Here is a 24953-nt window from a genome sequence, read left to right on the forward strand (position 1 = left end):
TTCTGGTTTCATTCCTTTTTTTGTGTCTTTGTAGCAGTTTGTTACAATTGAGTGGCTTGCTAGACAATTTCAGAGGGCATTTAACAGTCAACCACATTGCTGTGGGCCTGAAGTCACATGTAGGCCAGACCAGGTAGGGACGGCAGATCTCCTGTCCTGAAGGACATTAGCGAATCAGATGGGTTTTTACGACAATCAACAATGGTTTCATGGTCATCAATTAGACTTTTAATTCCAGATTTTTTTTTTATTGATCCAAACCCGAATCCCCAGAGCATTACCCTGGGCCTCTGGATTACCGGTGCAGTCCTCCTCCCCCTCATGTTATATAAATGGAAGTTTTTGTTGCATGTTAGTGGTTTATTCTTGGAGTGTAGAGGTATGCATTTTGTGTACAAAAAAGACAACAGCAAAGTGCCAGGGAACAATGGAGCTGATGATAGTCCTGGTACCGCACCAGCTTGGGGGTCACTCTGTGGCAGTCAGTCTCCAACTTCCTGTGCAGAAATGAACTGAGTTTGCAAGGCAGTTCTAATCCAGCTTATTGAAATATATCAGTGCACCACTGTCAGACTGCACATGGGATGCCAAGAGTTCCTAAGGGGCCAGAATGTCAGAATGAGCTGCTGGCTGAGGAGTGACATCCCCAGGTTTCTTTCTAAATGCCTGTTGAAGCATATGCAGGTAGAGGCCATCAAAACAGCAAAGGCAAGGTAGAAGTGGTCCTGTATTAAGATGAGTACTGCACTGGATCAAATTCCCTCCTCCCCCACCCCATTTGACTTCCCCTACAGATGCCTTTCAACAGCAGAGTGATTCAGCTATTCCAATCAGAGTGTGGGGAGATTCCTAATCTAAGCATTCCCTGGAGCTTTGCTTCAGTCACTAGCTACATAGTCTGGGAACACAAGGTGAAACCAGTGTTAGGTCTCATTCACACTTGCAGTTTGGGGAGCCAGCACTTGATGCACATCAGGCAGCCCTCTTCCCCATTGCATTATCAGCCCAGCTTTTCTTCAATTAAGTTTTGGCTCCTGTATTCATTTGAAAATGAGAATACATTCTAGTGTTGAGAAATGTGAGAAATGTGGCTCAACATAACTTACTCTTGAAGAAATGATAATGGTTAGATATATTGTACACAGTGATTTTATTTAGAAATTTCCTTTCCACAGGGGCCATTTGTTCAGGTTGATGAACTGATTGAAGTCTTACGACGCTGCCAGTTACCAGACAGTAAGTAATATTCATTGAGACATCTTCACAGTCTGTCTTCTAAATAGACTGGAAGGTTTAAAATGCACAGAGCCATGGGACACAAATCTTTAATACTTTCCTCTGAAATTGTCTTGCTTGTTTGAAATTTTTTCTTGCTGTTATTTTAATGCTAATGTTTAAAATAAATGGATTGACGCCTTTGTTTAGATGGCAGAGAGGAATTTCGGACAACCTTGTCAAGTGTTTGTAAACCAATACCCGACAGCTTAATTCCAAGACCTTTGCATTCTTTTTAAAATTAAATTGTAATAGGTGGCAATGTGATTTGAAAAACGCTTCTTGTAAGAGTTGTTTATTGTAAAAACTGCACACTGACATGAACTCAGCAAGTCCTAGCTTTTTTTAAAGTCCACGTAACCGATCATCGTTAAGAAGAAGTAAATTAGCAGAAGTGAAAAATATTAGTACAATATCAGTTCAGGTTAAACCAATTAGGGGTCAGCTTCCCTCCTTCCATCTGTATTGGACAGAATTGTTAGGAAATAAAGTAGTTACAATTAGTCTGGAAGCCTTCTACATCTTTTACATGTTTTGTTTATCAAATTCATTATATAGTGTTATTTGCATTTATATTAAAAAAACCATGTCCAGGCTGCCCCCTGAGTTCATTTCTCCCACATCAGAAGACATCCCAAATTACCATTCCTTCATTTACCTTTCCTCTTCCAGAGTATACTTGCAATGGATTCTCTTCCCACTTGCATTCCGTTACCTCTGGTGCCCCCAAAGATCTGCCCTTGACCCCCTCCTATCTATCATCTGCGTGCTGTCCTTCGGTGACATCATCTGATAACACAGCGTTAGCTTTCCCGTGTATGCTAATGACATGCAGCTCTACCTCATCTGAGTCCTCCACTGTTGCTAAATTATCAGTCTGCTTATCTGGGATTCTGGGAAGACTGAAGCTATTGTCTTCAGTTCCCGCTTTCCATTTTCTCCATTCCCTAGCTACAGATTCAGTCCCACTCTGTGGCAACTGTCTGAGATTGAATCAAACTGTTCATAATCTTGGTGTCACATTTAAGCCCGAGATGAGCTTCCAACCACATATCTGCACCAACACTAAGACTGCCTATTTTTACCTCCATTACCTGCTCAACTTCGCTCCTGCCTCAGCTTATCTGGTGCTGAAACCCTCATTCATACCTTTGTTATCTCTAGTTTTGGCTATTCTAAAGCACTCCCAGCTGGCCTCCCACATTTTATCCTCCATAAACTTGAGGTCATTCCAAAGTTCTGCTACATGTGTCCTTACATGTACGAAGTCCTGTTCACATATCATCCCTGTGCTCATTGACCTACAATGGTTTCTTGTCAAGCAATGCCTCGAGTTTAAAATTTCCATCTTTTTAGGTCCCTCTGCACTCTCTCCCCTTCCTATCTCTGTCATCTCCTCCAACCCCAAAACCCTATTTTATATCTGCATTCACTTAATTCTGGCCTCTTCATCCCCGATTTTAATCACTCCTCCACTGCCGAACCTTCAGTTATCTAGGCCTTAAGCTCTGGAAGTCCCTCCCTAAACCTTTCCCCTGTTCTTCCTTCAAGATGCTCTTTAAGCTTTTGGCCATTTGCCCTCATCACCTTATGTTGCTTGGTGTCTAATTTTGTTTTATAATACTACTGTGAAGTGCCATGGGACATTTTATGATGTTAAAGTTACTATATAAATATAAGCATTATAAAGTATGCAGGGAGTGGGATTAAAGTCAGTAGCTTGTGGCTGTAACCATTGGCAGACTTGATGGACTGAAGGGCCTGTTTTTTGTATTCTAATGTCCTATGGTTTTTAATCGGTAGTATTTCTCTATTTTAGTTGTACAGTGAAGTTTTTTATTTGTTAGCTCTTACTTTACTCCTTACATACACAGTAAGTTTCTTGTCATGTTAATCCACTGGTGGCCCCTTGGTTTCTGATCCATCTGGCCACACCTAATCAGCTTGGGCCCAGTGCAATTCTACCCACTGTTTCAAAGATTGTTGAATGTTAATGGGGAAGTCATTTTTATGGCATGTAATCTTAATGTTCTTGGACTTGAGAGAGTTTGTTCTCATGGGGTGGGGGCTACCAAAGATAACAGAAGGTGAATAAACCAAATCTATGTTGGCCAGGGGGAAGCAAAACAAATAACTGCTGTTCCTTCACAATAAAACATTGCAGATATACCACTCAATGGAAAAGGTAAAGGAAACATGGCAATTCACATGTAATGAAAAGGCACGAGGTGCTTCACAACAGCATTATAAAACAAACTTTGACATTGATCATAGTAACGTTTTTACTTTTGGCTCACAGGATATAGGAGCTACCAGCAAGGCAAGCATTCATTTCCCACCGCTAATTGCCATTGAGAAGGCGGTTGTGGTGAACTGCCACCTTGAACCACTGCAGTCCAAAAGAGTGTTAGGGAGGGAGTTCCACTAATGATGAAGGAGCCTTCAGAAGTCCCAGTCAGAGTGGTGTGTGACTTGGAGGTGTTGGTGTTCCCATGCACCCATCCTAACAGGAACCATGTGGTGTGTTCTCTTTTGGAGTACACCGATGCAGAATTTTAGTAGATAACTTATAAATTTCTCATGCCACAAACTAGGTCCTTGGAACAGAGCCTGTCTGTTGTGGATTCATTCATAGGGAATTAATCTTTTGTCTGTTTTGGTTAGCACAGTGAAGATTAGCATGAGGGAAGACATGTAAACACAGCCTATTCGTTAGGTGTGTATATTAGAAACTGCAGGCTCCTACTAGCGAGACAGGGGAAATACACATGATAATAATGATTGCTATTCCACCCGTGAAAGGGATTGGTTGATTATACTCTGCCATTTACTTTTGTAGCTGTGGAACAAGCTATTGAGCTGATCACTGGAGGCCAGCCGGAAACAGTCATTGAAGGAAATGGACCTATAGAAAATGATGCTGTGATGAAAAAGCCCCTTAAGAGGGCAGCAAATGAGGATTCTGACGAAGAGGAGGAAAAAGGAGCTGTGGCACCTCCTGTGCATGACATTTACAGAGCACGCCAACAGAAACGAGTCCGATAAATTAGTCCATTACAGACTGTTTTGTTGTTTTGAAGGAACTGAATGTCATTCTTAAAATGTCGAGACAGAACTACATCATCTTCACTTGCCTGTGGAAATGAGACTGTGCTTTCACTGTTGTGCCTCATTCGAGTAAGTTTAGTCATTTGGATGGGGAAAAAAAAGATGGATAATACCTTGCTCCCGCTCTACAAAAAGTCATTTTTCAACCGGCTCTCATTTGAGCAGAATAAAAATATGTTTTGGTCTTGGCCAGGCATAGTGACTGTGCACATACCGTGTTAACATTTCAACTGTGATCCATGCAAGTCTGCTATTCAAATGCAACTTGTGATTCTCTGTGATTTTGTTTTATTTGTCAGTTTCATTTTTTTTTAAAAAAGTGGATGGTGCAAATGAGGGAAAGTATTTTAATAACCCACAAAGCTAAAATGCCACAGTCCTGTTGTCATGTGGTTTCCTGCCAAGTCTCATTTTACCATTATTTATGGCACTCTGTTTCCTTTTGTAATTTGACAGCCTGAAACACAATCTTTGTAATAAAGTGATAAAATACATTTAAGCTCAGATCCTTATTTGTATGTGTTTACACCATCTTCCCCTCTATCAGTGCTGACTAGCTACAGAGTGCAATTTTCAGCCATCAATACCTTAGCAATATCTGTAAGCTTTGAGCTGTACTCTGTACCAAGAGAAAGCTGAACATGCATAATCTGACAATTTTGAGTTTCGTCAAATAGGACTGTTTTTTTATAACTTTATAATATTTTTTAATTAGTAGAATAGGGAGAAAAAGCTGATCTCAATCCTACCATCCACCTGCACAGGCTCTATCTATCAGTGATTAGTGGATACCAAGTAGGAACAAGGCAAGCTTTTTTTCTTTTCCTAACCCAAGGACTTTACTACAGGGAATAATCACCACACTTCTCCAGTTGATGCACAAAATCTAAGTCTATATTGTCCATTTTGCTTAAAAAAACTACTGACAGCAGGTGAACTTTTTTTATTACACCAGGATACATAGGTTTGCCTTTTTTGCTTAAATACTATACATTATCACTATTTACTGTCATTGTACAAAGTTCTGGAAACAAGCAGCTGAAAAAAAATTATGACCATCCTCCAAATTGTTCTACAAAACAGATCACCAGTATTTACACTGGTAAAGTAGCACTTGTAGTTTCCACAGCCGACTTTAATGCAACAACACACGCAAGCGTAATGCTAAGCGAGTGTAATATAATACTGCAACATAGCCAGCAGTAAGGAGTTTATGGCCACTGATGCAACAAAATGCTTTAACTGAGCACGACAGTATTCCTTAATTTACTGAGCACGACAGTATTCCTTAATTTAACATATTCACTGTGCATGAAAGCAAAACTCATACAGTATTTTTCTTGTTCTTAACTTTTCTAATGCCGTCTCAATATTTTGGCAACTTGCATACTGAATTGTATAAATATTAGGAAAAGGTTGGGTTCGTTGAGCGAGTATCTTTTTTTAAAGACGAGTATATAAATTGCACTACAACGAAGGAAAAACACAGTAAAATCTCCATAGACTGTAGGAACAAACCAAGCTGGTTTGAAGTTAAAGGAAAATCCCTGCTGACGTTTCCAACCAAGCTGCTGTTTGAATTTCTCACCCCTACCCAGTCCCTGTTCCACCTCCATCTCATCTAACTTCCCATCTCTTGCTCCCTCACATCTCCACTCTCAATGTTCCACACCCCTTCCCCATTGACCCTCACCTCCCCTTCCCACTGTTCCCAGAATCATCATCTATGCAATATATTTAACAGTTGGTGTACTGCAAAGTAATTATCTATATTCAATGCATTTCAATATATCTGAGACTTGATAGGTGCAATCTAAGTAATTTTTCTATCTTCACCCAAGGGAAATACTGTTGTGGGCTTTCAACAAAATGGTCTTGATTTAGATTACTCTTAAGCTGCAGATTTCTTGTCACCCTATGAAATCTTGAGCTGAAAATAGGAGTGATGGTTGGGTTAGAATAGAATGAAGATTCCGTTATACCCCTCAGGCAGATTCTTCAGTTGGGCATCTGTAACATTTTGACTTACAGTCTCTAAAAATAAACCAGAGCTGCAGTCACTGGACAACAGGCTTAATTTCTCACATCCAGGATATTAATCAGTCTCTTACTGCAGGGAGGTGTTCGTGTAGCTACAACTTAAAGCTCAGTTACAAAAAACACATAAATTACTGCAAGAAGCAGGAGCTCCACTTCCGTTTTCAATAGCAACATTTCTGAAATGGGGATTCGTTCCCAAAAGTTTTAAATAGGGCACTGATGAGAACCAGCCCCCCCCACCCTAAAATATGTAAGTATTGACCAGAGAGGAGCAGTGGGTCTCTTTGAAGGCAAGGAAAAGGGCTAGCTGCACCAGTCATCACAAGTCATTCATGCCATTAGTTAGCACTCGGCAATCAGCACTAGCCAGTGGCAGCAGCTGTTCCTTATTTTAGTTACTTGGCACTAACAGGGGTTTCAACAGTATTGTTTGGTGGTATGGAAGCCTGTTGTCAAACAGACATAACTGGTCCATCTCTAGTGTCAATGGGATTCCCAGGCAGCACTCTGCACTGATGAGCAACACCACACATTAGACCTTAAACAATAACATGTATTTATGTGATGCATTTAACATAGTGAAGGAAGACAGCAGTGTAGTGGTAGTTTCACTGGACTAGTAATCCAGAAGCCCAGGCTCATGCTCTGGGGGACATGGATTACAAATCCCACCACAGCAGATGATGTAATTTAAATCTCAGCAATGGTGGCCATGAAACTATCACCGATTGTCATTAAAAACCCATCTGTTCCACTAATGTGCCGTCTGCTGTCCTGTCCTTACACAGTCTGGTCTACCCATGACTCCTGACCCACAGCAGTGTGGTTGATTCTTAGCTGCCCTCTTGAAATGGCCCAGCAAGACACTCAGCTCAAGGGCTATTAGGGATGAGCAACAAATGCTGGCCTTGCCAGCTATGCCCATATCCCATGAAGAATAAATTTTTAAAAAGGTAAAATATCCCAAGGTGCTTCACAGGAGCATAATCAAATAAAATTTGCCACCAAACCACATAAGGTGAAATTAGGGCAAATGATAAATTAAGTTTTAAGCAGCATTTAAAGGAGGAAAGGTAGAGAGATGGACAGGTTTGAGGAAGGAATTCTAGAGCTTAGGGCCTCAGCAGCTGAAGACAGTCACCAATAAGAATTGGAGGAATACTGATATCTTGGAGGGTGTGGGATTGGCGAAGCCATGGAGGGATCTGAAAACAAGGATGAGATTTTTCCCAAGTCTAGGCATTGCTTAACTGGGAGCCAATATAGGTCAGTGAGCACAGGGTGGTGAATGAAATTGACTTAATGCAGGTTTAGGCAGGGGCAGTAGAGTTTTAGATGAACTTAAGTTTATGGAGGGTGGAAATTGGAAGACCTGCCAGGAGTGTATTGGAATAGTCAAGTCTAGAGATATCAAAGGCTTATGATGGCTTCAGAAGCACACGTGGGTTACTGCAGTTTGTAAAGGGGCCTTCATGTTCTAAAATCAGTCTCAGAGATTGTCATCTTGAAAAGTTTTGCATCACATCAAATTATCCTTTGGGAACCAAACAATGTAACCAATTCATTCTTATCAAAAACCAGACAAACAAAACGGCACTTGGTATTTAATATCTGGTTGTTCAAGTGGCTCTGTTGATTGGGCTTTTATTTGTAGCTTGGAAAGCAAATTTCAGGGGTCCAGAATTAATACAAATATAATGCAGGATTAAATGTTTTCCCGACATCAGAAAGAGCAGGGGTCTTAACATTGAATCACTTCCTTTCTATTTTAGGAACAAATGCATATTGCACTCATACCACTCCCCAACCAGCTTGGCTCTTTCTAAAGTGTGTGGAGGGAAATATAAATAAAAGGGCACTGTTGCTTAAACGTGCAATGCTTCCAGTGAAATTATCTCGAAGATAGTTGCTCCTCCTCATTTAGCCCAGGTAGCTGCGAGCCATTCTTTTTGAGCACTTTAGTCAAGATTGTGTCATAATAAGGATTGAAGACCAACTTGTTGTAGTTTACAAGGTGAAGAAATTTGATGGTTATTTCTTCCAGCTCACTTCTAACAGGACCAAGTCCTCCAGGGACTGCAACTGATTTTGGATTGCTTGATGTAAGGTGCATCTTCAGGAAAGTCTGGATGCGTACATCTGCCAAAGAAATACCCAATTGAAAATGGCACGCTTACAATAATGGTGACTGATACTAGGTTTAATGGTGAAAATCTCTTGGAAAAAAGGATATAAATCAAAATGGAGAAACCAGATTATTATGCTGTCAATAGCAAGGTGCTTACTAAGTTTGTATGCATCAATATGGAGAGCTGCAAGGGCCCTGTTCTTTGCAGACAGAAAGAACATGTACATACATTGTGCCTGCTTCAGCTAAACAAAAGAAGTGACAGCCATTCGCTGATTCATTCCTCAGGGCAATGCCTTGATCAGAGTCAAGCTGCCTGGTTTAAATTTCAAACAATGCTTGGCAGTCACCATCAGTGGTGCTTTCTCTATGGCAACGCCACTTGCCAACCAATCAGCACTCTTCACATACAGTATAAATTGTTGTTTTCCCCCTTATATTGGTATTCTTGTGAGTGTCCTGATGAGTGCAAGACAAAAAGCTTAGACATGTCTCTTTTTTCAGCAATATGGAGACCAGGGAAGGTACAAAAACTTTAGCTATAAATATATTCTTATGCTACTGCCGATGTTGGCTATGGTAACTTTGTAATTAATTGTACCTTCTGATTAAAAGCAACTTCATATTAAAAGTGTTGATTATTCACCAAATATGATAAAATTTAAAGTTGCTTCTTAAATAGTTCTAGAATTGGTTTAAAAAAAACATGAAGTGCTTCCCCCAATTTGACAGTAGGCAATCACACAATGTAACGACACAGGCGAGAATGTGGAACTCACTACATGAATTAGGTGAGATGATTAACATAAAAATACATTTAAGTAGAAGCTAAAAAAGTGTATGAGGGAGAAGAGAATAGAAGGATTTGTTGATTGGATGAGGTGAAATAAATAGAATGAGACTCATGTGGAGCATAAATGTCAGTATAGACCTGTTCGGCTGAATTCATTGAATCCACAGTACAGAAACAGACCAATGTACTAAGGTAGTAAGACCTGGAAGATCTCAAGGTTTCACCCATTAGCCTATGCTGAGTTCATTATGGTTGTGAGATTAATTGGAATCCCTGGACTAGGGAGGGGGAAAACCAGCTAGCGTTTGGATTGCTTCAAATACTCTCCACTTGCCAGGATGAGTGCAGCTCCAACAACACTCAAGAAGTTTGACACCATCCTGGACAAAGCAGCCCGCTTGATTGGCACCCCTTCTACAAACATTCACTCCCTCCACCACCAACGAACAGTGGCAGCAGTGTGTGCCATCTACAAGATCCACTGTAGAAGCTCACCAAGGCTCCTTAAGCAGCACCTTCCACACGCATGACCCCTACCATCTAGAAGGACAAGGGCAGTAGATACATGGGAACACCACCATCTGGAAGTTCCCCTCCAAGCCACTCACCGTCTTGACTTGGAAATATATCGCTCTTCCTTCACTGTCCCTGTGTCAAAAACCTGGAACTCTTCCTAACAGCACTGAGGAGAAACTGGCCTTAAAAGGTTTTATACTAAGATAAAACAAAATACTGCGGATGCTGGAAATCTGAAATGAAAACATAAAATGCTGGAAAAACTCAGCAGATCTGACAGCATCTGCGGAGAGAGAAGCAGAATTAATGTAAAATCCACGTGATGATTTTTGCTCTGAAGAAGCCATACAGACTTGAAATGTTAACTCTGTTTCTCTTTCCACAGATGCTGTCAGACCTGCTGAGTTCTTCCAGCATTTTCTGTTTTTATTCCTAAAGGTTTTATTTCAGGGCAGCACTGAATATCAGTGTGTGTCAAAGGACTGGGGATTATTCTACCCATTTTTAAAAAAGAAGAGAGAGCTAATTCAGGTAATTCCAGGTCAATAAAGTATCTGTAATAGGAAAATTAATTTAATAGTCTGTAATTAAGGTTGAAATTACCAGCTATTTAAATAAAAGGAAAATAGTTTGAAGGAACCAGCAGAGATTTTAAACAGGACCAATATGCAGAATCTTTGCTCAAATGTAATTCAATGTGAGCGATAGGATACTACAGAAATCTGCAGATTAAATGTTGTATGGAGAACATAAAAGGGTGGATTAGGGTGATTGGGTTTGATGGGCCAAATAGCCTTTTTCCCCATTCCATGTTTTTTGTGCTTTTAGTGATAATAATTCAATTAGAGAAATAAAGGTGCAAAGATTTAATATAAAAAAATAAAACCTGCCTTGTGCTTTGAACTTTTAAATAGGACAAGACTGAACTCCTACCACCCACCAGGCTGTACTTCAGAGAAGACAAGGCAAAAGTCATGAAGCATTAATACATTCCAGTTTCTGGTGGCACTTTCATTCTTAAGAACTAAACAAAAAAGAAGTGTCATTTCATTTCATGGCTCTGTATGGCAACATTCCCATGGGCACAGGGCTCACCTGACTCATCTGGTCCTTACTGCTCAGAAACTGAGTCAGCAAACTAGTTTACAATCATTGTTAAACATCAACCAGTTCAGATATCAAGATGCAAAATCATTACTATGGTATATAATTTAATGTACAATATTGTCTTACCTATCAGTTTGCGAACAGAGTTATCTGAACTAGAGATTGCCTGGATTTGACCTTTTAACACTGTCTCTTTCTCAGTAGTTAACAGTGAGAAACCATGTTGAGATAAGCAGTTATTTACTTCTACACAGATTTGCTCGCTCATACTGACCATAGCCTCAGCAAGATGAAAGGAGCTGTAAGTGCAATAAAAATTTGTAACAAAGCATTAGTATCAATTTAGCATTGAATTCTTTTTAGCTTTTATACATTAAAAATAACCCGCAAAATACGATGCCTTTAGTTTATTCATTCCCAATACGAGTTACAGTTTCTGGTGGGCCTTATGAAAATACTTTACATTCTTAATATGGCAACATTTAATTTTCACTGATAATACGAGAGGGGAGCCGGGGCAGGGAGGGGGAGAAGGGGATAGAAAGAAAGGGAAAGGGGGAAGATAGGAAGGGAGAGAGGAAGAGAGAAGGGTAAAGGAGGAAGGAGGGAAGAGAAAGATTAAAAATCTAATTGGAATACTAAATTTTATGGTAAGAGTTATAGGTTATAAAACAGGATCAAATGTTGAGTCTATTTAAAACTGTAGTAAAACCTCAGTTGTAGTATGTGCAGTCTTGGGCTCCAAACTACAGTGCAGATATCGAGACTACAGAGAAGGGCAGAGCCAGATTCATTAAAGTTCAGTTGGGTACGAGGAAATAAAAGATATTGCTGAAAAAAAGGGACATACTCTCTTGCACTCGGGACAGACACAAGAATGCCAAATTTCAATGGGAATAACAATTTATACTGCATGAGAAAAGTGTAGTTTCAAGCTGCTTCTATGAAGTGGCAACACAAGTGATGTTTTCCACTAACAGGATGCTGCCACCCAAGCGAAAAAGATGTTCTGCCTACCACACAAATATGTTATTTTAGTGTTGGTGTAATTCCAAGTACATAGGCCGTTCACTCCAATGACTGCTGGATTGTAGGCAGAGTACTGACCGTACACAAGTAACACGTGCTCGCAAAACTCAGAACATAATATCTAACATTAGCTGTGATTCCGCAATCGGACAGCACTTGCTGAACAATCCAGAGTGTGGTAAGGTTACACTAACAACCAATTTAAGATTATCACTCGGGCTTGTAGTGTAGCTCACTTAATGCTTGCTAGAAGCTACATATATTTATATGCAGGAACCTGTCCTCTGCAGGAAAAAGGAAAATGTCCAGACTTTGCATCTTTTTTGAATACACAAAAGCATACTTACGAACATACGAATTAGAAGGAGTAGGCCATTTGGCCTATCAAGCCTGGTCCACCATTTAATAAGATCGTGGCTGATCTGATTGTAGCCTCAACTCCACATTCTGCCTACCACCAATAACCTTAGATCCTCCCTTGTTTGTCAAGAATCTATCTACCTCTGCCTTAAAAATATTCATTGAGACTGCCTCCACCGATGCCTGAGGAAGGGAGGTCCAAAGATTCACGACCCTCTTAAGAGAAAAATTTATTCCCATGTCCGTCTTAAATGAGAGACTCATCAGTTTTAAACTGTGTCCCCTAGCTCGAGTCTCTCCATAAGGGGAAACATCTTTTCAGAATCCAGTCTGTCATCCCCTCAGGATCTTATATGTTTCAATAAGATTACGTCTCAATCTTCTAAACGCCAATGGATACAGGCCAAGCCCATCTAAACTTTACTCATAAGATAACCCCCAATCTGAGGCATCAGTTTACTGACCTTTCTTTGAACTGTTTCTAACGCATTCATATCCTTTCTTAAATAAGGAGACAAAATTACTCTAATTGTGGCAAAAGTACTCTAGATGTGGTCTTGCCAACACCTTGTACAACTGTAGCAAAACATCCCTACTTTCATATACCATTCCCCTTGCAATAAACAATAAAATAAATGCATGGGGGACAATAGCTCCCTGGTGCATTCGTCATGGCAATGCCTTGACCAATCAGCACCCCTTTTCTCATGCAATATAAATTGTTGTTCCCTTTGAAAGTGACCATTTAAATAACAGATAAAGAAAAGAGACTGTTTTAGTTAGAACAGAAGAGACCTATAGGGTGGTTTGATAGAGGTGCATAAAATTGTAAAGGGTTGGGACAGCGTAGAGAGGAACAGACTGTTTCCAGTGTTTGAGGGATCTAGTCCAAGGGGAGATATATGTAAAGTTACAGGTGAAGAATAAAGAGCAAGAAAAGAACTTTAGTTACACAGAGGGCTGTGAGGTGGTGGAATGCATTGCGAGAGTTAGTTTTAGAATTAGCGACTGAAATAGAGATTGTGTCAATGTTTAAGGATCGGTTAGCTAGACTGGTAAAGAAAAGTGAAATAAAGGGATAAGGGAACTAAAAGGGCATGGGGAATTAGGACCACTGTTTGCATGCAGAATAAACACCAACTCTGACTAGATGGGCTCAACAGCCTGTTTCAGTTTCTTAATGTCAATGAACTATATGGAGCTTAAGATTTATGCAGCAGGAGCATTACTATTTTAAAATAATTCAGCAGTTGGAGTAATGCAACCCATAATAAATCACTTACAGCGTATGCATGCCTGTCAATAAGACTTTAATAACCCTCTTCAGTCTGTCCAGAAATCCTAATAGCCCTGATATGGCTGCACCCGTCATGTTGTATATAACCAGCAGGACAGCCGCTGTAACGGTCAGTTGATTCAATTCCCGTTGCATCTCCTTGAAACGTGATTGGTCCATCAGCACAGGCTACAAAAGGGAATAACAAGATGGCAAGTCACCTGTGCAGGACAAGCTTCAGCACAGCATCCACTTCAAAAAATCCAAGGAGATGCTCTCCTCACTTCTCCTTTCCTTCCACTATTCTCCAATTTTAAATGCTCTTCCCTTCTATGACTCACTGCTAATGTGCATCAACCCGTAGCTAAGGTAATGGGGCAGGCTTCCTACCTGGGGGTTGCTGCCAAAGTCACTTGGCTTAGTCACTAAGAATTAATTTAAAAGAGAAAGAGGGAAGAACTTGCATTTCTACAGCACCTTTCATGACCTCAGGACATCTCAAAGTGCTTTTCAGCCAATGAAGTACTTTTGAGATGTAGGTAGGAACACCACCACCTGAAAATTCCCCTCCAAGTCATTCAACATTCTGACTTGGAAATATATCGCTGTTCCTTCACTGTCGCTGGGTCAAAAATCCTGGAACTCCCTCCCTAACAGCACTGTGGGTGTACCTACACAACATGGGCTGCAGCAGTTCAAGAAGGCAGTTCACCACCACCTTCTCAAGGGCAATTAGGAATGGACAATAAATGCTGGCCTAGCCAGTGAAGCTCACATCCCATAAATGAATTTTTAAAAATCTAAGAAAGAAGACATCCAAAATTGTGCACAGCAAACTCCCACAAATAACAATGTGATAATAACCAGATAATCTCTTTTAATGATATTGGTTGAGGGATAAATATTGGCTATTACACCAGGGAGAATTCTTCTTTGAAATATGCCATGGAATTTTTTACACCTACCTCAGGGTTTAGGTGGGACCTCAGTTTAACATTGCAACCGGAAGGTGGTACATCTGACAGGGCAGCACCCGCTTAATGTTGCTTTGAAGTGTCAGGCTACAGTTTGTGCTCAAGTCCCTAAAATGGGACTTGAACCCACAACCTACTGACTCAGAGGTGAGAGCGCTACCAACTGAACATGGCTGATAGGTTTACAATAGCGGGTAGCATCAGTGAAAATCAGCTCCCACTTTGCATCAACACTAAACCAGTTAATGTAAATCTGGATTGAAGGCCTAAACAGACTCCATGATGAAGCGAGCCCCCCCCCCAACTACCTAACCCCTGCTCCAGAGAGAGACTTTGATTCACAAAGATTTAGGAAGCATTTATACTATTATTTTTGCTTTGCATTGATGCTACATAGAACTGTTGTGAACATGAACAATGTAGATACACAAGAGTAACCCCAGGGACACAGTCAAATCACTCTACCATCAACCCCTGCCTCATTTCTGTGGGCTACAGCCAAGATTGCTCAAGGAGCTGCAGGTGCACTTTTTCGGTTCACCCACTAGAGCATGCTGGCATACCAACCATTCTCATTCACTCAATCCTTCTAAAATTCAGTCATTTTGTTTATTGACCCCAAGCTATAATATCTTCCCCAGGTTAAACACTTTCAAACTAGATCTAAGCCAAGAAGTCCCAATTAACAACAGGATGTTGGCATCATTTGAAATGTCAGCATTTATTACCCTTTCCAACATGCTGTTGGGTAGGAGTTCCAAGCTCCTGACCTAGCAGCAAAGAGGGAATAGCAGAATGGTGTGTGACTTGGTCTTGCCCGTCTAGTGGTGAAGGTTGTGTGTTTGGGATGAGCTGTTTGAAATCTTAGCGACTTGCTGCCATGCATTCTGTAGTTACTGCACATTGTAGCTTCAATGCACCTGTGAGGGAGACTAGTGCTTGCCAACACTTCACAGGAAATTGTCCTCTGTAAATTCTGTTTCTATATGCAACCCATGTCACACATATACATCCTGGAACCTGGGCTTTGAAAAATTACTTAAAATATCTGAGTATTTAGATACAACTTTTACAATTCTATTTGCTTCCAAAGATTTAATGCTGAGAATTGTCTAGGTCTTAAGCCAGGCTTGTCCAATCTTTTCGTTCGGGAGGCCATATCTGCATATTTTCTCACTCAAGGAGTCGATAAGCAAATTTCAGAAGATAAGGTTTGGCGCAACAATAAACTGAATTTCAAAAAAAAGTTAGTTTTAAGGAAAGAAACAACTGCTGAGCAAAATTGCAGCAATGTTACAGGAATAAATTGTTAAGTTAAAAAAGAACAATTAATAAAAATGACCAGAGTGTGAGGGTCAAAGTATGTCTGCCCAGCTCACTCCTAGTCTCTGGATGTTCCCTCACTCACCCTTACCACTGAGTGGGTGCATGTGTATGCTATACTTACCTGGCAGGGGAGAGACTTTCATCGCATTTCTGCCAGGGAAAGAGAAATGGCTATAACCTGTCGAACTCCTTACCATGGGGTACCTAACACCATCCGAGTCATGGTGAAGGGCAGCGAGCAAGGAACAGGAATCGATAGGACCTTCTTCACCAAGAGGATCCTATTCAAGCTGTGTGGTTTCGAGGCTGCAGAGATCTATTGCCTACAGGATTTCCCAACGCTGGTTTCTTTGATGTGACCTTCAAGCAAGTGGCAGCTTGTGTCAAACTCCTGAAGGTGTTTGAGAAAAAGAAAGACCTGCCAGAAATGAAGATCCTGACGGCAGAGCAGCTCTTTGCTCTGCCGTTGCATCGTGAGCGGGTTGCGACGGTGCATCTGTACAACCCTTACGTCCCTGTCACTGACGTGCTCACCTTCCTTACCAGGTACTTCGATAAGGTTGGGAGCTGCACTGAGGTTAAAGATAATTTGGGGACCTGGACATGTAAACGCCAGGTTAAGGTAACGCTCAAGACCGACGGTAAGGGAGCCGTCTTCCACCCCCCTTCCAGATTCGCTATCGGGGGAAGCCGTGGCTACCTTGTCTACGCTGGGCAACCCAAACTTTGTCGCTCATGCGGCAAGTCTGGTCATGTGGCGGCCAACTGCAGTGTTGTCCTCTGCAAGAACTGCAAACAGGAAGGGCACCAGACAAAAGACTGCAAACAGGCTAAGTGCTGCAACCTGTGTGGCGAGGCAAGTCACCTCTACAAGACCTGCCCCAAACGTTGCCGTACTTATGCACAGGCAGCCAAAGCCAACGAGGGGGAAGCAGAAGAAATGCCTCGTGTCACTCCAACTACCAAGGCCCCCAGGGAGAACAACGGGACAAAGGAGGACAGAGAGAGAGACAAGGTGGAGGAAAAGATTGGGGCAACAGACGGCCAACCAACAGCACTGCCCCCTGAACCTCCCACTCCTCAGGAGAGCGAATCAACGGAGGAGGAGGAGGCAGCAGTGGGAAAGCAGCAGAGGGAGTGGCAGATGGTGAAGAGAGCCAAAAGGAAGAAGGGGCTAAAAAGAAACCAAGCCACTTCCCAGACAAGAGTCAAGAGGCGTCTCCTATCCGACACGGATAACAAGAGCAGCAGCTCTTCGGACGAAGAAGGGCCAGGGCGGCGGCAAAACGCTAGGGAGTTGGAGGATGAGACACCCGAGCTCCAGAACATTGGAGACAATGAGGAGACCTGCGCACTCCAACTTTGCCCACAACCCGAAGAGGCCAGCGCACCACAGCCCCAGGAATCTGGGAACAGTGAGGCGCTCAGCGCACCCCAGCTCCGGGAAGCCGGGAGCAGCAACGCCCCAGAGGGGGAGAGGATTGGAGAAGCTTCTCCAACAGAGGACATTTCAAACCCCGCTCTCTGCACGGACCCCCAGATTCCACCAGAGCAGAACACCGCCAATGGGGAGGTTCAGGATGCTTTCCTCAGCCCATCCAAAGTGAAGCGATTTGAGCACACTATGGGTATGAAGGAGCAGACCAATGGTCTGGAACTCTCAGAGACAACAGGTTTGGTAAGCGACTAACTGCTTTAAAATGGGTGTAAAGATTGTATCCATAAATGTGCGTACCATTAAATCTACTACGCGATGTGTTACGGCCTTGGACTACCTTGCCAAGGTCAAAGCTGACCTGTTGTTTCTGCAGGAGTGTGCGATACCACACCTCAGTTCCTACAGGCAATGGTCATGATGGTGGTCCCACGGGCCATCGATCTAGTCGGGAGGAAACGACTCTCGTTCCTCCGGCCTGGGTATTCTGCTGCGGGGAGGCAGCTTCACCGTCTCCCAAGTTAAGGAGGTGGTGGGCGGGCGCCTCCTCGTAGCAGACGTAATGTATAAGAATGCTCCACTCCGGTTAATTAACGTCTACGCCCCGTCACAAGGGGCTGAGCGGCTGGAGGTTTTTCAGCAGCTCCCACTGCTGCTGGCAACCTCCAGGCAGGTCATTCTGGGCGGTGACTTCAACTGCATCATCGATGCGGCTGGACGATCCGGCAGGGCCAACAGCAGATTGGATGCTACATCCAGATCCCTGATGGAAACTGTAAAGGATGCCAAGCTGCACGACGCCTTCAGCAACCCTGCAGACGGAGCGCAGCGTCGATACACCTGGTCACGGCCAGACGGGTCCGTCTGTTCCAGGATAGATTTCCTGTTTGTGTCCCGTGCATTCACAGTCAGATCCACCGACGTCAAGCCGGTGTTCTTCTCTGACTACTGCCTCCTACTGGCTGACTGTCACTTAGAGAAGGACCAGAGGGTTGACAGGGGGGCATGGAAGCTAAACGTGCAACTGCTGACCCCAGAGAACATTGAGGAGCTCAAGAGGGATTACAAAGGTTGGAGAACCATGAAACCCCTCTTTGAGTCACTGACACACTGGTGGGAAGCGATCAAGGGAAATATCAAGAGGTTTTTCATCCTCAAAGGCACCCAGAAAGCTAGAAAGGAACAGAGGGAAATGTCCCGACTCCAGAAAAACATGCAGAACCTGCTCTGGCTGCGGTCGATGGGGGTCGATGTCAAGGAGGAACTCCAAGAGGTGAAGAGCCAGCAAGCCTCGCTCTTTGCCTCAGAGGCCTCCAAGATCATCTTCCGTTCCAGAGTCCGCTCCGTGGAGCAGGATGAGACGTGCTCACGTTTCTTCTTCCAAAAGGTACACACAGAGAGCTCTGTGATTAGCAGCCTGAAGGAAGAAGATGGCTCAGTAAAGTCATCACAGTCCGACATTTTGAGGATCAGCAAATCCTTCTATGCTGGATTATATGACGCGAAGCCCACAGACAGCACGGCCTCCCAGTCCTTCCTGTCCTCTATCACGGAGGTCTTAGACGACAGTACACGGGAGAGTCTGGACAAAGCGCTAACTCCTGACGAACTGACTGAGGCCCTTGAGTCCTTCGAGAAGAGTAAAACTCCCGGAAGCGATGGCTTACCGGCGGAGTTGTATTCGGCTCTGTGGGACTGGATCGGCCCAGACCTGCTAGAAGTGTACGAGAGTATGCTCCTGGCCGGCAGCATATCAGAATCCATGAGGAAAGGCATTATCACCCTCATCTACAAGCACAAGGGGGAAAGGGAGGAAATTAGAAATTGGCGACCCATTTCACTGTTGAATGTGGACTATAAAATTCTGTCCAAGGTCATCACCAATCAGGTCAAATCCACTCTGGAATTGGTGATCCACCCTGACCAGACCTGCACTGTGCCGGGCATGAAGATCTCTGACAGCCTCGTGCTGCTCAGGGATATGATTGCCTATGTACAGGACACCAACAAAAGAACTAAGACAGGCAGAGGGCCCCCCAAATCTCCTCATTCTGACAAGGTACGAAGTGGATACCTTGGAACTGGAGTGCGACCATACACCTCGGTCAGCAGGTCGTGGAAAACCAGGGGTCTCTGATGAAGGTAAGGGTGTAGTGTACAGAGGTGAGAGAGACCTATGGTCCACTCTATCACCGCCCTTGTGGAGGCATGACTCCTATTATAATACTGTTCTGTCTCTGTTCTTGGGTGGTGGAGAGGCATCACATGCCACCTTTTCAATGGGTAGCCCTTGTCACCCAGCAGTCATCCATCCAGTCAAGCTGGAGCACTGAACAGCCTTGGCACTTGGGAGTGTCTGAGGATGTATGCGCCATGGGAGCTGCCGGGGTAGCTTGCACAGACTTGCAGAATCTTGTGATCACACACTATCTGGGCGTTCATCAAGTGGAAACCATTCTTGTTGTTAAAGGCACTTGGCTGACATGCTGGCGCCTTGCTAGCTACATGTGTGCAGTCGATTGCACCCTGGATGCAGGGGAACCCAGCAATCACTGCAAACCCTCTGGCTTGCTCAGCCTGGCTGGCCTCATCTGGACAGAATGAATAAATGCCATTACCTACCTAAACAGAGCTTCTGTCACCAGCTTGACGCAACTGTGGACAGCTGATTGGGACACTCCACAAAGATCCCCCAATAACCCCTGGAACTACTGTGACCTTCACAGCCACTGGCATGGGGTGTCCAACCATATAGTTGGAGGTGATCTCAGGCCCAATCATCTGACAAATGGAGGTCACAGTCTCCCTGGAGAGATGGAGCCTCCTTCGGCATTGCACCGCAGACTTGTTGAGGTAGCAGCATTGCTGCTTGTAAACCCTGGCAGCAGGATAGTGGGGTCTTCTGCAGCCCCTTCTGCCTTGGGCTACCTGCTGGCCCTGCACCCCTTCTCCCACAGGTCACTCCCCTGGAAGCTGGCTTTCTATCCCTTCTGCCACTCTCTTCCTCCTCAGAGGAAATGCCAGCAGCAGAGAGCACAATCCCCATTACCAGAGTTACAGAAGGCTATCTAGTGCCTGGAAGAGCCCACAAAGTCAAAATCCTCCAGGGGCCTTGGAGACAGCAATGAGTCCTGAAATGAAGCCTAGAAATGCAAAGACTGAATCTCAGAACAGAGATGAAGCTGTTAAGTTCAAATAAGCAACCAGAGGCAAGCTATCTCCTAAACTTCTCATTACTCACAATGGCAATGCTGCTGACCCTTTTTATCACGCCCTTGGATGAGGTTTCACTAAAAGTGGGCTGCCTGCCTGCCCATTTTGCCTGTGCGACGAGCGCGAAATTGCACAGGCAACGTAAAATTGGGATCAATTGCCTCTAAAATGGCCTTAAGTGGCCCTTTAATTGTTGGCATGAGCAGCTCTCCCATGCGCGCCCTCTCTCCGACCTGAAGGTTGCTCACGTGCTGGATGATATTGGGACGCTCGGCCAACGTCATTTGCTCTATTTCACGTCCGTTTGGGTCAGGCACACGCCTGACCGTGTGATGTAAAATTCTGGCCACAGTCAGTCAGTCACTCCCCACCCCCGCCACACACAGTCAGTCAGTCAGCCTCGCCCTCTTTGGGCCCTACACGACTTCGCCCTCCCCAGGCCTTGGCTCCCACAGCTTGGTAGCCCTCAGCACACTCACCATGCTAGTGTTCGATACTTCTCCAATCAGAGACTGCTTCTCGTCCTCATTTTTTTATTCATTCATGAGATGTGGGTGTCGCTGGCTATGCCAGCATTTATTGCCCATCCCTAATTGCCGCTTTGTTCAAAAAGGCATTTTAGAGTCAATCACATAGCCAGACTAGGTAAGGACGGTAGATTTCCTTCCCTAAAGGGCATTAGTTTGGGTTTTAATAACAATTGACAATGGATTCATGGTCATTAGACTTTTAATTCCAGGTTAGTTTTTTTTTATTGAATTTGAACCCAGGTCCCCACAGCATCACCCTACGTCTCTGGATTGCTAGTCCAGTGACAATACCACTATGCCATCGCCTCCCCATGCTGCAGATAGGATCACTAGTGAATGTGGGAGAGATGTGGCCTGTGATTAGAGGGTTGGATTCCTGGATTCAACATTTGGAGTAAAATTATATGCATTTTATGAAGGAATTTACATTTTTTTTTAAACACATAGTGCACAAAAGGACTGAAATGCCGTGTTTCTTTTTCATGAGATAGCTAATTATTGTGCTAGGGTGTCAGCAATGTGATTACACTCTGATGTTCTTCAAAGTCATATAATACCTCCCCTTGGAGAGACCAACATTTGTGCCATCATGAATCTATAATCGACACACAAAGGAGTAGAGTCCATGTTGAATTTAAGACTGCATTCACAGTGAAATGGAGATCCAACTATTGAACAGGCAATGGAAAAGAGGTGAGAAGAATGGCACTAACCTCTGGGAAGAGTCTGTTGGTGTGATCCCATTTCAGCAATTTAACATATGCATGGTTTAACACTGAGGTAGGGCACAACGTAGAAATGTCTTTGGCATCAGCTGCAGCTCCACCATGCACAGAAACATCTGTGTCAGAGCTCAGGAGTTCACTAGCTGCCTCTTGTAACCATTCTGTTGTGATGTCTAATGAACCTGATAAAAAGAAAATCAAAATATTAGAAAAATAGAATAAAAATATTTCCCATATTGTAAAATCTGCAGGCTAGGCACAATATCTCCCAATTTCGCACTATTGCAAGTCTCTGCAGTAGTCTTTTCCAGGCCTCCAACATGTAAATATCTTCTTATTCTCGATTCTCTTCCTGAGCCTAGAAACGCATGAGGCGGATGAAGCACGTGCTTATGTATGTTTTCTATAGCTTGTTTTTCTTGGAACAGATTGCTAGCCTGTCACCAGAAGCTACAGCTTGAAGGACACCACTCCACATCAAGTATGGCTGACCAGAAGAGTCTCCCGTTCTTACCGCCTGCCACATGCATATTGGAAGGATTTACAGATTGATAATTAACCTGTTTGGTCATGTTATGAATGCACCATCCATTGCCATCAAGTCCTGGAGTGGGACTCAAACTCAAAGCTGCTGGTTCAGAAGCAGGGGCTTTACTCACTGCACTACAAGGCCTTGTAAATATCTACCAAGGTACTTAAAGGTTTTTTATCTGTCAAGGGGAGGGGAAGCAGAGAGAGAGAGAAGGTCGATGATAGTGGGTTAAAAGATTCACATCTATAATCTTAATCTCATAGTAAGTCTCAAAAATAGATTATCTTGTTATTATCACATTGTTGTTTATGAGAACTTGCTGTGCAAAATTTGGCTGCTGTGTTTCCTACGTTACAACAGTGACAACATTTCCAAGGTACTTCATTGGCTGTAAAACACTTCTGAACATCCTGAAGTCACACAATGTATTATGTAAATGCAAGTTCTTCCTTCCTAAATCAGAAGCTGTACTTTTTTATATGATCAGAAACACCATATCCTGTAAAGTTCAAGGTAACAAAATCTAAATTCTGTTAAGCAAATAATGGTGAGTCCAAACAAATGTCAATTAAGAGATTGCAGCATATCCTGGATCTGCTATAGTGCATTGTTTTTCTTTTGAAGTGTGACACAGAAAGCCAAAAATAGAACACACAAAGACTTTGTCACAATAATCCATCCTTCTTTTTCAGATTCTGAATGAATATCTGGTATTACCCTGTGAGTCATCTGATTACCAGTGCTAACCATGTGGGCAGCTGATTCGGAGAAATTCCAAGCAACGTGAAATGAGCTGAAGAAAGGGTAATAACTAAAATGATAAAGTACAGTATTAACCAACATCAATTCATCTCCCCATGTTCCCTAGTCAGTTTCTCCAACTATGTGATCAGTATTCATGAGTAATTATGTACTTTTTTCTGAAAAGTGTAAAACTAATTGCTTTTTAACAGCTTAAAGGTCACCAGGTGCACTATGTAATATATCAGGGCTGTGAAAGAAGACTCTTAACTCTTACCGTGTTGTTTGTCAAAGAATTCCTGGAAACTCTTTCGCTCATAATCAACAGACTGTTTCATTAAGTGTGGTCGAATGCTGCTAATAGCAAAATTCACCATGTCAAGCTTCATTAAATCCAGCACAGCAAAAATCTCTCTGCAAACAGAAAATACAAGTTTAAAACAAGTCATAATGTGTTTTACGGTCTGTGACTTTCACAGGTGGTCAGGGTTGTGGCTGCTTGGAGCACAAGTATGGGCACAATGAAACCATGCCTCAGCTTTTGCAGTTTCACTGACACAAACAAAAAAAGGCAAGACCACTATCATAATCTAGAGTGGCCATAAGCAACTATGCTTCATTTTTTTTTAAAGTTGATTTTGGACAAGAGTAAAATCATTTTAAAACAATTCTAAGTGCCGTTTTGAAAAGAATAAGATTGTTATGGATCACTCATTAACACTTGGATGATACCACAGGGTTTATATTTCTCGGAGGTCTGGTCTTTAACAATGCTTAAAAGCAAAGACCAACAGTTCAGTTTGGCAGTGTTTGGCAAACACTTGAAGGTGTTCTGCCACTGCTGGAAATGTATTCTTTTAACTTCTTTTATGCATCTTTTAACTTCTAAAAATTATAAAAAGTATTAGTCATTTAATTGATTAATTGGAAGATAAAGCATCAGAAATTTAATCCACAGTCGAGAGGTCAGAGCAGTTATTCTGTGATACCATATCATATCCAGTTGGTATAATCATGGATACACACTAAAGAGACACCTGACCTCTACTTTATTTGGTACAGTAAATTTTGACCAATAGACTACTTTAAAGAGGAAAGACATGCAGATATTGTTTCCATTGCTAAAAAAGCAAAATGTTAATTAAAAAGCTTTAGGTCTGAGCCCATTTTATTCACATGTTTGAAGTCTTCGGTAACAGAATGCAATCAATAAATCCAAACATGTTACACAACAACAATTTATAATAAAAAGCAAACATTCCTAGGCACTTCATAGGAGCGATTATAAAGCAAAGTATGACATCGAGCCACATAAGGAGATATTAAATCAGATGACTAAAAGAGGTAGGTTGTAAATTTTAAAGCTTCATCTTGCCTGAACAATTCCACCACATCTGTGATATCCCTGATGATCTTGATATCATCATCTCTGATAGGGGCACAGAGTGTTCCCATCATCCCAATGATAAAGTCAGCCAGTTTTGGGATGTGCAATGCGCCATTCTCAGCCTCTTGCTTTATGAGTTCCAGATCCAGAACCTCATTGATTTGATTTCTTAACCTGGTATGACCAGGCAGCAAGAATGACAAGAGACTCTAGGAAGTAATATCGATGAAATTAGAAACGAGATGGATATATCAGCAAAATTAAGATTACGGCTTTAAACAGTTTTCAATGTGCATGTTACAAACTAATCTGAATAGCACTGAAAAGATGTTTAGTGCTATTTATGGGGCTGCCTTGGTGACACTTTATTAACACCATTTTGAAAGTTACTTATCCCATCTTTATCTCCCACTCCAGCTTTCTCTACATTATATCACCCAAGCGGCTTTACTTTATAC

At 42.6% G+C, this 24953-nt stretch overlaps 2 protein-coding genes across 16 annotated transcripts in view; one reads left to right on the forward strand and one right to left on the reverse strand.

The window, feature by feature from the left end:
* The window catches only part of cstf3 (cleavage stimulation factor, 3' pre-RNA, subunit 3), a 118325-nt gene extending 113448 nt beyond the window's left edge, over nt 1-4877 (forward strand). For all 5 annotated transcript variants that reach the window (XM_041198222.1, XM_041198219.1, XM_041198220.1 and 2 more), the window contains 2 exons: nt 1176-1236; nt 4115-4877. In XM_041198222.1, the coding sequence (XP_041054156.1) occupies nt 1176-1236; nt 4115-4320 (267 nt within the window). In that variant the 3' untranslated portion in view covers nt 4321-4877. The remainder of the gene's footprint in view (nt 1-1175; nt 1237-4114) is intronic.
* The window catches only part of LOC121283537 (T-complex protein 11-like protein 1), a 71921-nt gene that overhangs the window by 21760 nt on the left and 25208 nt on the right, over nt 1-24953 (reverse strand). For 8 of the 11 annotated variants that reach the window (XM_041198235.1, XM_041198231.1, XM_041198234.1 and 5 more), the window contains 6 exons: nt 24484-24704; nt 23386-23522; nt 21824-22017; nt 13640-13821; nt 11094-11266; nt 5312-8562 (listed from right to left, as the gene is read on the reverse strand). In XM_041198235.1, the coding sequence (XP_041054169.1) occupies nt 8315-8562; nt 11094-11266; nt 13640-13821; nt 21824-22017; nt 23386-23522; nt 24484-24704 (1155 nt within the window). In that variant the 3' untranslated portion in view covers nt 5312-8314. Of the gene's footprint in view, nt 1-5311; nt 8563-11093; nt 11267-13639; nt 13822-21823; nt 22018-23385; nt 23523-24483; nt 24705-24953 lie in introns of those variants that run through there. The other 3 variants (XM_041198241.1, XM_041198238.1, XM_041198240.1) reach the window with 1 other exon arrangement.

Source organism: Carcharodon carcharias, chromosome 10 (assembly GCF_017639515.1).
Source record: "Carcharodon carcharias isolate sCarCar2 chromosome 10, sCarCar2.pri, whole genome shotgun sequence".
Taxonomy (NCBI): Eukaryota; Metazoa; Chordata; class Chondrichthyes; order Lamniformes; family Lamnidae; genus Carcharodon; species Carcharodon carcharias.